Source organism: Phalaenopsis equestris, unplaced genomic scaffold, assembly GCF_001263595.1.
Source record: "Phalaenopsis equestris unplaced genomic scaffold, ASM126359v1 Scaffold000223, whole genome shotgun sequence".
Taxonomy (NCBI): domain Eukaryota; kingdom Viridiplantae; phylum Streptophyta; class Magnoliopsida; order Asparagales; family Orchidaceae; genus Phalaenopsis; species Phalaenopsis equestris.
This window is the reverse complement of record NW_018164665.1, coordinates 977,232-990,738: the sequence shown is the minus strand read 5'-3', so window position 1 is coordinate 990,738 and position 13,507 is coordinate 977,232. Positions and strand designations below refer to the sequence as shown.

Genomic DNA, 13,507 nt, shown 5'->3' with positions numbered 1-13,507 from the left:
AAAATGATTAAGCACTCGAAATTTATTCAAAATAATTCTATTTAGGATTCTATTTTTCTTAAACGAACCAATTAAAGCAAAAGTTACCCTAAACTTTCTCATTATGATTAATTTTTTTTATCCACCTAACTAGAAATTGACCATCTATATTATCATTATTGTTATTGTTGTTTGACAAAAATTAAAAATAAAAATAAAAGAGGCGTCGCTTATAAAATTATTTTGAATTAAGGAGGTAGAATTTCAACCTAAAACAATATTCAAACTCCTACAATTTGCATGTCACAAAACTCTTCCCATGGCATTAGTTCAAAGGTCTCCTTTAATAAATATATTGAATTTTATCTCACCTTATTAAGGACAAAATTTTAAAATAATAATAATAATTAAATTCTAACTAGAAAAAAATATTCTCCTCAAGAAATTTATTTGATGCAAATAATACACATATATGCTAAAAATATTTTTTCCTGATTATTTACATTTTCCTACCCATTATTTCTCCTATTTCCAATTCGAAGAAGAAGAGGATCGAAAAAGTAATTGCAAAAATATCCAAAACTTATCAAAACGAAAGAATTAATCCTTGGGTGGATTCTCCGACTTCCGCGCACTGTAAACTCCATCGCCGCCAACCGCCGCCACCGCCGCCACCGCCGCAGTCCAGCCGAAGGCCGCTCATATACCGCTGAACCTCCTCCTCAATCATCTTCCTCATCGCAGACATGAAGTGCGGGCTCCCCAACAACGCCTTCCCCGGACATCTACCGCGTTCTGCTGAGGCTGCCGCCACCGCCGGGATCTCTCCCGGAAGACTCAACGTCAGCATCGTAACAGGATCCCCCACCTCCGGCGTCATCGGCTCCGCCAAATTCAAATTCAAATCAGCCCTCCTACACTGTTTCTTTCCTCCCGATTCCGAGTCAGGGCTGGACCGCTCGGGGACTTTCAAGCTCGCGCCGCCCTCCGCCCTGCGCCGCCGCCGGAGAGTCGAATTCCAATGATTCTTTATAGAGTTATCCGTCCGGCCCGGAAGAAGTCGGGCGATCGTCGCCCATTTGTTTCCATGTTTGGCATGGGCTTCAACGATTATCCGATCTTCTTGGGTCGTAAAAGGGCGGTGGTGGACGTCCGGGCTCAATTGATTGCACCATCGTAGCCGGCAAGATTTCCCGGATCTCCCCTGTATTCCGGCACTGATCTGCGACCAGTTTCTGGCTCCATGTGTGCTAACTAACGACATCAGCAAAGCGTCTTCTTCCGGGCTCCAAGATCCCTTTACCCTGTCATCTTCTTCTCCTGTATCCATGGATTTGTTGCAGGTTTCTTCTCAGCTCATCTTCCTCCTCTGCTTATAAGAGGAGGAGGAGGAGAAGAAGAAGAGGGGAGTTATCGGTTGGTTTTCTTCGTTTTGGCTGTTCGCCGTTTAGGAGAGAAGAGTTTCGACGTTCAATAACCTATTTATTTTTTCTTTTTAATTTTTATTTATAAACCACCTAAATTTTTATTTTTATATCCATAACCCTTGCAAAAGTATCATCACCCCAACACACCTTTTTAAAAGATTGAGTGTAAATATGAAATTTTTTTATGATTAATGTATAAAAATGACTTTAAATTTCTCAATATTTTAATATTCATATTTTATAATAAATAAATAAATTAATTAATTAATTAATATAAGTATTTATAAAATTAAGTATACCACCCATAATAGACTTTGAAGATAAATAATAATGAATTAAAAATAAATAAATAAAAGAAGGGATAATTACATGTAAAGTGCCCAAAATATTCATATTTACAAATCATGCATCTCAAAATTTTTTGAGATACAAAACTGATGTATTTGCATGTGTCATAACCAAATCATTGTGAATTTGATAAAAATCAATTTAACGTGAATTTTTATATTTTTGTGTGAATTTTAAACAAAATGTAAAAGATTATGATTCATTTGTCAATTTTCATATTTAGGATGTTTTTTTTATAATTGCCACATAAATTAATTAATACTGCAAAAGTGGTTAAAAGAAAATATTTTTCATTTATTATTTTAAAAAAATAATAACATTTTATTATAGGAGTAGTTTCACACAAATCACCCGAAACTTACTATTTACAAATCAATAATTCTCTTGTATTCATTTTATAAATTTTCACTCAAATATCAAAATTCACGATAAAACCCAAATTTTTTTTTTCATTGTTTTCAAATTCTCAGTAGTTCGATCATAGCACGAGTAAATGCATAAGTTTGGTAGTTCAAAAAAATCACTTGAACGAATAATTTGTAAATATCAAAATTTTGCGGGCCTGTTTGTAATTATCTAATGTTAAAATAAATGAAATTTTGAATAAAAAACAGAAGAATAATGATGTGTAAATGACTCCAATCGGTTGGGAAATGAACCGAAAACCGCCACTCATTTAAACCTGTCCTCCTAAACCGCCGCCTCCATCATCATCTTCATCCAAATAACCGGAGAAAACCGGTCCAAGTCGACCGGTTCCCGCGCCGGGAGTTGGCGGGGGGATGTGAGATCGTAACGGTAACAGTAAGTCGGTGAGCATACCGTGGTCCCCGCATGAAGCCCTGCATTAAATACGCGGAAAAAGGCGGTGTGCCGATGGACGGCTGTGATCAGCTGCGGAGCGGGCCCCGCGGTTAGGGAAACGCCGCGCGGATCGTAACGGCCGGGCGGAAAGCCTTAACTGCGCCGGTTGCCGGTTCGGTGGCGGGTTTAGAACGACCTTTTGTCCGACAAATCGCGTTCTGCTGATCTGTTTGTCTCGGGACATCGGGCGTTGAAAAACGTCAAAACAGAACTGCTATTTAATGCTTTATTTTATTTTCGTTCTATTTGTTGGACTTGTACGGCACATGTTACGTTGAAAGGTTGAAAAGTTTACATATATACCATCCAATTCTTATCTATTTACATGTCTTATAGCTAAATTTTAATTTTTATATTTATACCCCCAATATTTTATAGGGAAGGTTAGGGCTGTCAAAATGGCTCGTTGTTCACAAACAACTCGTGTTCGGCATGTTAGCTAACTTAACGAGCCGAACAGCCGAACACGATATATATATATATATATATATATATGGTGAGTAGTCTTTTTAAAAAGTTTAATTGATTACAAGGCTACAAAGAGTTATAATCAATTAAAATATTAATTAAGAAAATAAAATAAAATTAATTAAATTTGATTCAAATGATATTTTAAATTTTGCCTCAATCTTTAATATCTTATAGATAAGTGATTATGGTTATCAAAACGACTCTTTGTTCGTGAACGGGTCATGTTCGGCTCGCTAAGCAAACGAGCCGACCACGAACACATTTTTTGAGCTCGAAATATAAACGAGCCGAACACGAGGGAACTTTGGCTCGTTTACACCCCTAGAGAAGATGGGGTTGTATATAAAAATTGAAGCTTATGTGTTAAATATGTAAATACTTGAGAATTTGGTGGCGTGTATGCGGATACTCCTATATTTAATTGAGGAATTTAAATAAATACCGTACAATCATTATGTATTATATATTCATATTTACATGCGCACACCTCAACTTTTTATATTTATATACCGGTCATTTGTTAAATGAATCATTTCGTATGTAATGGTAAAAGGTGCTTCTTTTACTCCACCTATAATACTTTCACTTAGCAAGTTGCCAATATTCTTATACTGATGAGATTTGATGGACACGTATTTCTTCCCTTATAAAACTAATTATTTCTTTTATTCAATTATTTTCTTCGTGTCAATAAAGATCAAAATAGACATAACGTAAAATTCAAGATTGACATGTATCACATCCTCATTTACGAGTTGCCGGACATTCACGTCGTTATTTTGTTTTATCAAGACATGATCAACAGACTTTGTACATGATGACTTGAGGACGACATAGAGATTCAATAGGATCTGGAGCAACATGTCAAACAATACAGGATTTGTCGCATGGTTAAAACTAGAGTTCAAAAGTAGGATTGTACACTCCATTACTATTGTCGGAGGCCCTGTGGGAAGATGTTAACATAAATTTTGTGGTGAGTCTTTTGAGAACACCAAAATAAAAAAATTTGTGATGGCTGTGATGAATAGATTATTGAAAAATACACATTTCATACTTTACAATCAAGCCTGACCCAATTTGAACTCGTGAAATAAGCATGATCAATTTGAAGCATATTCAATGATTACCGTAGATACATCAATAACTATCCCGTGATCCGACTCCTAGAAAAAAATTAGTAAATTAAAATAATATCAAAGCACATTGACATCTACTCATCTTAAAAGAGATGTGTTAATAGTTGATAATGTAGAAAACATATATATTCTATTTTCTTATTATTCTTACAATGACTTGTCAAATGAACAAAAGAATTGGGAAATTATAGCTATGTCAAAAGCGAGCTTTTGCGAGCCAAAGCACTTGTCAACAGACCTCCTAAGCCCAATTACTCAGAGGACACAACTTTAATCTAAGCAATCTGTTATGATGACCCGCCAGTCGATGAGCTAAATTGCCAAACTAATCTGTCAGATTCATCGGATGAACTAATCACGAGATATCAACTTACCGGATTCTCCGGACGAAGTCACATCAATCAAGATGAATATAAATGGACATTTTTGTCTTTGAATAGAGTGCGAATATAGCCAAAAACAAAGATGTCTCTCACAAATGGAATTGTTGAAAACAATAATAAATGAGGATGGTCCGGCATTTACGTATGTACCATCCAATTCTTATATAATTACATGTCTAACATATAAACTTCAAGTATTTTACTTATAATACGTAAATCTTTTATATCACATAAAAATATCATCATTTTAACTTTTAAAGTCAAATACACATTTCATGCATATGAATATGCATTGAGATTAAGAAGGGGGCAAATAAGTAAAAAATTTAAATTAAAGTATTAGATATGTAAATACAAAAGAATTGAGGGATAATTGAAAATTATTTATATGCTAAAAACTTAATCCCCATTTGGGGCAGCTTATAACTGCGGGCGACGTTTTGAAAACGCCGCCTTACCATTTGGAAAACACATTTTAACAACTTATTCAAAAACATAATTGGGTTTTTACACTAAATGCAGGTTGTGGGTCGAACCCGTGGGCCACATTTCAGGATAAGTTGCTTATCTGAATTAGCACAAGTTGTCCCAAACACATCCTTAATCCAATAGTATAAGCCCAAAAATCCTAGGAATCCTTCGCTCATGACTCCCACATAAAAATAATATAAAAAAAAGTAATATATTCATTTCACAGACCATAATATATTTCACAGACCATAATATATTCATGTCATAATGAAAATATTGTAATTGACTTCAATATAATATACAAGATATTTTAAATTTTTGGGCATTTACATACATACCACACAAGTTTTATATATTTACATATCTAGCACCAATATTTTTATATTTACGTATATATCACTCAAATCTTCAACACCATTTCATTTCGTGTAGGACTGTCAATACAACTCGTTGTTCGCAAACAGCTCGTGTTCGGCTCATTAAGAAGCTCGTATTCGGCCCCTTCGCTAAGTTAACGAGCTGAGCATGAACAACACGAACAAAGGTTTGTTCGTTTCGACTCGTTTTCGCTCGAAATACTACTAATCAATTATATATATACTTGATGAGTAATATTTTTAAAAATTTTAATTGACTACAAGGCTACAAAGATTTATAATCAATTAAAAGTATTAATTAAGAAAGAAGAATAAAAATTATTAAATTAGATTCAAATGATATTTTAATATAAACAAAAATTTTTAAATCTAGCCCCAATCCTTAATATTTTATGGCTACGTGTTTAGGGTTGTCAAAATGATTCTTTGTTCGTGAACGTGAACAGCTCGTGTTCCGCTCGTCCGCTCGTTAAGCAAACGATTCGAACACGAACACACTTTTTGAGCTCAAAATATAAACGAGCCGAACACAAGCTGAGCTTGGGCTCGCTCGTGCTAGGCTCGTTTACACCCCTAATTTCATGTATATCGTTATTATTGACTTTATTATTTGTACAATCCAATTCTTATGTATTTAAATATATAGCTCCGAAAAAAATAATAAATTAGCTCAGAATATTCTAATAAAAATAAACTTAAAATAAATTTATTATAAAGAGCTCTGAATGACATTTTGATTTATTTTTCTAACGTACATAGAACGGTCTCCAAGCCTTTTTATTGCTGCATGTGAGAAGATAAAAGAATTGTGGGGGGTATGCATGTAAATGCCCCTAAAATAAATATATGGTCAACTAAATTTAAATTTTCACCATAAAATAAGATATGGCAGTTTTATTAACCATAAAATAAGCCAGTAATAAATCAAAATTCCAAAATTCAATTGATGTGTGCCAGAAAATTCACGGCGGTAGAGTAATAGATTATCGTCTTAGCGTTGTACGAGAATTCTGCACACACTCAAATGAAAAAGAAAAAAAAAAATAGTAACTACTATAAAAGTTTTTACGTGAAAAGCCTGTAAAGAGAAAAATCACGAGGCCTGACCTGTTGCGAAGATTCAATATTGATTGAAGATTACAGAAATCCCTTATCGCACAGACGTTAAATGATAACTATATTTTTCATATTACGACGTTGACTGACAGCAATCGATGATGGTTGGCGGAGGTCGACGACGATGAGTGATGGTGTCGGCGATGGTCGACTGTGATCGGCGGTGGTCGACGACGGAGGTTGACGGTGGTCGACAATGGAGGTCGGCGGTGTTTGACGACGATCGACAGTGATGCTGAACTACAGCTTTTCCTCAAGGTCTCAGACTCTCTCTCTAGACTTCAGCCCCCTCATGAGAGGGATGTGACTCTATTTATAGTGTTTTGGGTGCAATTAATGCAAAAATATGAATTATTTTGATCGGATGATCCGGAAGAGCTTCCCTTGATGATGAGGCATTTACGAGTGTCTTAATGATGTCAAAATTGAGTGATCCTGTGCTCGTTGAATTCATTTTGTCAAGCCGCTCGATTCAAGTATAAATTTGTCATATTCGACAACCCTTTAATCTTTGAAATGTGTTTGGAAATCATTTAAGTGTGATTCAATAACTTGATATTTGTTTGATTTGACTCGGTTGGACTAGTTTTCATATCATTAGGTCCGTCTTATCAAGTCGATCAGTTTGATTATAAGTTTGCTGAAATCAGAGTTCTGGATGAATTTTTATCAAGATTTGAATGTTTCGTGCTTAAAATATCATCTCGAGATTAATGTCACGCCTCGAGATTTGTGTTGAATGATGAAAATTTATTGGTGGCGTACCATCAATATTGCATATTTGGTCGGATTTGGGACTAAAAGGTAACAAAAAATGAAATAAAAATTGTTTTTTGAGGCCTGAAGTATAAATATACCAATTTAATTGTTTGATTATAACACAAGTTTTCGATTTGTGTAACACTGACCCTCTCTCTCTCTCTCTCTCTCTCTCTATATATATATATACATATATATAATTATATTTATATATTGTGCTAAGTTGACCTCTGGAACGGGTTATAATCTTTTGGGAAATTTACATAAATATCACACAGTTCTTTGGTTTTTACATAAATAGCCCTTAAAGTTTCATAATTACAATCATCCGACCAGTTTGGTGTCATGAACATATACATGAAAATGTATGTTTCGCTTTTGCAAAATTAGTTATGGTGATATTTCTGATGTGATGTTAAAAATTTTAGTGTTGTGCGAAGTTTGGGGGTTAGATATGCAATTACATAGGAATTTTGTGGTATATATGCAAATAGTATTAATCATTCATAGTATAGAAAAGCCATCATTTGACCTCTTCATTAATATTAGGGTTGTCAAATGGACAATCGAAACATATGTAAGTTTTTTCTTTTTATTAAGATTTTTATGATTGGTTAAAACTTCGTCTTTTCTTAGAAGCCTATTAAAATATTTCGTACATAGATCATCAATAAAGGCGTTAACATTGCCATCTTGTTGGGGTACATATATTTGTGGTTCAATTTATTACGAATCTAAGTTTGAAATTTACCTTATCCTATTATTAAAAGAGTTTGTGGTGTGATCGTGTTTGATTAGTTACTTTTGTATAGTGTTTAAGCTTACAGTTAAGGCTATCTAAAAAGCTCGTTGTTTGTGAACAGTTCGATTTCGAATCGTTCATTAGGTGAGTCGAACATGAATAAATTTTTTAAGCTCAAATTGTAAATAAGCCGAACACCAACAACTTCTTGTACAATCATGTTTAGCTCGTTTTAGCTTGAAATAAGAAAATTATATATTATATTTATATATTAGTTTAAATCATCACGACTCGGGTGGTCTTGTGGTTGTGCACCCATAGTAAAGTAGGGTCAGTAGAGATTATTTTAGCTAATGCATATTCATAAGGCCGAGAGCCTGAGAAGACACTCGTCCCAACGCGTGCTTGAACAAAGCGACCATTGTTTTGTGGACCGGTAGACTGGCTCGGGCGGAGATTTTAATCCGTCCAATTTGCCTGACAAGTTATGTGGTAGAAGTCATGAAAAAATTTCAATTGAAGTGCAGTTCGAATGGATTACTGACCGTCATTATACATGGGTGCTGGATTTCGCTAGGCTGGTATATGCCTACTAAAAAGCGAGGGTGCTTGAGTTAGTTCCGACGAGCCCTAACTTGCCACATCATCTTATCGATGGCTAGATTTTTTTGAGATTCGTGGTGACATATTTTTAACGCAAAATTATTATTATTAAGGTTGAGATGAAATCATAAGGGTAGATCAAACAATCATATTTATTGTAAATTGGTGATGGTTTAACCTTACAATTAGTAAGGAATATAAAAACTAAAACAAAATTTCAACATAAAGTGGCTGTAGTTTAGTGGTTAGAATTCCACGTTGTGGCCGTGGAGACCTGGGCTCGAATCCCAGCAGCCACATCTTTTTAAATTTACGCAGAAAATATATTATATTATATTTTAAATTTTTCTATACTCAGAAATTATTTATATATTTATAATATATTTTATTTTTTTCGACGCGCAGAAAATATTTATAAACCTATATTATTTTCAAAAGACCTACCAGTAATTGGCTCTTTTTATTACAAACAAACATTTGAATATGTATTAATAATTACATATCTACCCAGATATGACTTATGTTCTACATTAATTTTTATGTTTAGATACATGTCACTCAAATATTTAATATTACATAAAAATATATTTATTATTTATTTTTAAGAAATATAATAATTTTTTTTATGTATAATTTTATTGCACCGAAGTGCAATAAATATTTAGCTCGAAATCAAATTAAATCCAATTTCGTTTAGTACTATATATGATTTTTATAAATAAAAAATAATTCAAGTCGATCAATTTTCGAGCCATTAAGGATCTGCGGGCTACTTCACAGCCCCTAGCAGCTTTTCAGCCCAGCTGCTCCGCTTGATCGCCTGCTGTTCACTCTCGATCGATCTCGTGCACTAGCCCGCACAATCCCTCGCTCGATTGCCTGCCCTTCTGGGTCCATATCGTGCCCTAGCCAGCAGGATCCCTTATGCTGTCCTCACCGACAACCCAGGTCGGCGACGCCCTGCGGAACTCCGTTGATTTGCTCCATTTAGCCGCAGCCTTCTGCGGACAACTCTGAAATTTTGTTCTCTAACAATAAGTAGTAGCTTCGGGCAGTCTCCCACGAATCTGCAGCCTTCTCATTCAACCAAGGTATATTTGATTATGAAGTAAACCCTAAGTAAGCTCATGTGTGCTGATCTTAAGAGAAATTGGAGTTTTTTTTTTTTTTTTTTTTTTGTTTATTGTTATATCGATCTACTTAATATTGTATTGCGTTATATAGATCACATAAAGCAAATGCATCCAAATAGGTTTGAATTAAGTTAACATTCTTTTGTGTTTTTGTTGAAGTAAGAAGAATGAATTTGAGATCTTACTCTTTCACCATCCAAAACAATTTGTTGGCATGGCTTGGTTAAATTTGCTCTCCATAGCTATATCTATTTTGTATCGCCTAGCTTGATTTACCATGATATTAGGGTGCATCTCATAGCTTACCTTAGATTTGTTGGGTTTAGCTTTGGATAAAAATATATAATTTTTAATTATTTTCATATTGTGTTGAAAGATCTCGAAATAATATGAGAGATCTTGAAAATCTTTATTATTTATCTCATTAATTAGAGAGATTAGCTGTCTCTTATATTTTGTTATTATTCATTTATTTTTCTATTATATTCTGTTTTTATTGTTTTCCTTACCAGTAAGTCTTGTAATGAGTATTTATACCCATCTTTTCATCAATAAAATCAAGTTCTCTTATATCTTTTCATGGTATCAGAGATATACCAATCTTCTTCGGTATGACGACTTTTTCCTCTTCCTTCAAAGACCGCCTTATCTGCCTCTGTTCCAACCAGAATCGATGACACTTTTTTCCTCATCACTGGCCACAAACTCAACGGTTAGAACTACCTCCAGTGGTCCCAATCCGTCATGATGTTTATCTGCGACAGAGGCAAAGACGACTATATCACCGGTGATGCTGTCGCTCCGACCAATGATGACCCAAAATTCCGTACATAGAATGCAGAAAATCACATGGTCATATCGTGGTTAATCAATTCCATGACCAACAACATTGGCGAAAATTTTCTTCTCTACGACACGACCCACACGACACGACCAAGAGTATTTGGGATGCTGCTCGAGAGACATACTCTCACTCGGATAACACATCCAAACTCTTCACGATCTAGTCAATCCTCCACGATCTTCGCCAATGTGATCAATCTGTGACTTAATATTTTAATGTCCTCTCACGTTACTGACAACAGGTCGACATGTATGAAGTCCATGTCTGCTCACGCACTTCGGACTCTAACTTATACCGTCAGATCATCGAGCAAAAAATGATATTCAAATTCCTTCTCAGCCTCAACAACTCTCTAGATTGAGTCCGCTCTCGTGTATTAGGCTTCAAACCAATATCGAGCATTCGCAAGGCCTTCTCCGAGGTTCGCCGTGAAAAAAGCCGCCAAAAAGTCACGCTTGGGCCTATCTCCACCTCGCCCAATCTCTCCATTGACGCCTCTGACCTTGCAGCTCAGGTTCCTACGCCTCGACATAACGACAACCCATCACGCAAGGGTCGTCTCTGATGCGATCATTGCCGTAAACCAGGCCATAATAAAGACAAGTGTTGGGTGTTTCATGGAAAGCCAACCGATTGGAAGCCTCGGTCTGATTGCGTTCCCCGTGCCAACAGCGTCGTCGCTGCCAATGACCTTTCTGCACCGGCACCTAGTCCATTCAACAAAGAGCAACTCGATTTGTTGCACAAACTGATCGACAAACTACCTGATCTGGCTGTTCCTGACCCTATCACCGGCCTGCACGCGTAGCAAAGTACGTTCTACCATGCCTTCACAGTCAATCAAGGATCCCTCAATTAGTGGATCATCGATCCTGGCGTTTCTCATTACATGATCAGCGATGCCTTCATTCTCTATGACTATACGTCGTGCGGAGACAACTCCACCATCCGCGCTGCCGATGGCCCTGTCTCCAAATTTGCCTGCTTTGGCTCCGTGCGCATCACCCAACATTCTACTCCGATCTGTGCTTCATGTTCCTACTTTAAATGCAATTTAATATCCATCGAAAAGTTGACTAGTGATCTAAGATGTATTACTTCCCTACAACGTGTGAATTTCAGGATGCGGACTCCGAGACGACGATTGGTAATGCTGAGATGTGCTCGGGTCTCTACGTCATCATCGGTACTTCACCACCACGATCTCACTGCGGATATTTGTCTACCAATCATTCTGTTTTCAATTCTAGTGTCAATAAAGATTCTGAGATTATGTTATGACATTTTCGTCTCGGTCATACAAATTTTATGTATCTTGCAAAACTATTTTCAAATTTATTTACCAATAAAGGTGTTCGTTCTTTTTAATTTGATTTTTGTCAAATTGTCAAACACACTCGCACGTCATTTCAACGTGTTGGTTACACCTCTTCTCGGCCCTTTGCACTCATTCACATCGATATCTGGGGCCCATCCCGTGTTACAACCCTTACCGGGACTTGATGATTTGTCTCCTTTATTGATGATTACACTTGACTAATGTGGTTATTTCTTTAGAAAGATAAATCTGCAGTCGATCACATATTTGAACAATTTTACTCAATGATCCAAACACAATTCCAAACCTCCATCCAGTCACATAATACTGATAATGCAAATGAGCACTTCGCTTCTGTCATCGACTCTTATCTCTTCTCTAAAGGTATCATTAATCTCAGTTCTTACGTCGACACTCCTCAACAAAATAAGATCGCCGAACGCAAGAACCGCCACATTTTTGAGGTGGCCCGTTGCCTCATGTTTTTCTCTAATGTGCCTAAGGTTTTTTGGGTTGATGTTGTATCCACTGCAGCCTACCTCATCAACAGGATGTCTTCTCGGGTCTTTAAATTTCAAAGTCTAGTCCAACTCCTCAAATCGTTTTCCCACACCAAGACAATTGCCCAAAATCTACATACCAAAGTATTTGGTTGCTTCTCTTTTGTTCACATTCATTCACACAATCGCAACAAATTTGACCTTAAATCCATTAAATGTATTTTCCTCGGCTACCCGCCTCTTCAAAAATGGTATAAGTGTTTCTCTCATCTTACAAGAAAAGCCTACAACACTATGGATGTCACTTTCTTTGAAAATCAGTCTTACTACCACATCTTACTACCATACTACCACAATTCTAATATTCAGGGGGAGACTTTAAGGGAATATCAATCTTGGGGGGACAACGACTTCATACCACCACACACCAAATCCTCGTCTCTTGAACCAAACTCATTATCTCCTGACTCGGATTCAACAAGTTCATTCAACCCACGTGAAAATGTATCTAAAAATCAGTCTCCGTCTAGTCCTCAAGTGTCCGACTCGTACATAGATTACATAGATCACCCAACACATCCAACACCAATCCAAGAGTCAGAACCGGATCAAACTCCTACAGAAATCTACTCAGGTACGAACATACTTGAGCATGAATCTACTATACCTATGATTGATGACTCCGACATTCCAATTGCTTTAAGGAAATGTGTTAGGTCCATCCGTCCACTCAGGTACGAACATACGATGCATCCGATCTCCAACTTTGTGTTCTATGAAAGACAATTTCCAGCTTATCGATCCTATGTCACTGCATTTGACAATACACAAGTCCCAAACACAATTGATGAAGCTCTCAAACACCCGGGGTGGAAAGCGACCATCAATGAGGATGTAAGAGCCCTACAAAAGAATGGTACATGAACTGTTTCAGACCTGTCAAAGGGAAATAAAGCAATCGGTTGCAAATGGATCTTCAAAGTCAAATATAAGGCAGATGATACAATTGAGAGATTAAAAGCACGTCTCGTAG

General features: G+C 36.2%; 1 protein-coding gene and 1 non-coding gene across 2 annotated transcripts; one reads left to right on the top strand and one right to left on the bottom strand.

Moving 5' to 3' along the window:
* Positions 1 to 418: 418 nt before the first annotated feature.
* Positions 419 to 1,454, bottom strand: LOC110023246 (transcription factor MYB44-like). The gene has a single exon (XM_020722559.1). It carries the CDS (start codon positions 1,307 to 1,309, stop codon positions 566 to 568), a length of 744 nt encoding a protein of 247 aa, XP_020578218.1. The 5' UTR covers positions 1,310 to 1,454; the 3' UTR covers positions 419 to 565.
* Positions 1,455 to 8,906: 7,452 nt separating this feature from the next.
* Positions 8,907 to 8,978, top strand: TRNAH-GUG. The gene has a single exon. It is a non-coding gene; the product is annotated as a tRNA-His (tRNA).
* The last annotated feature ends 4,529 nt before the right edge of the window (positions 8,979 to 13,507 follow it).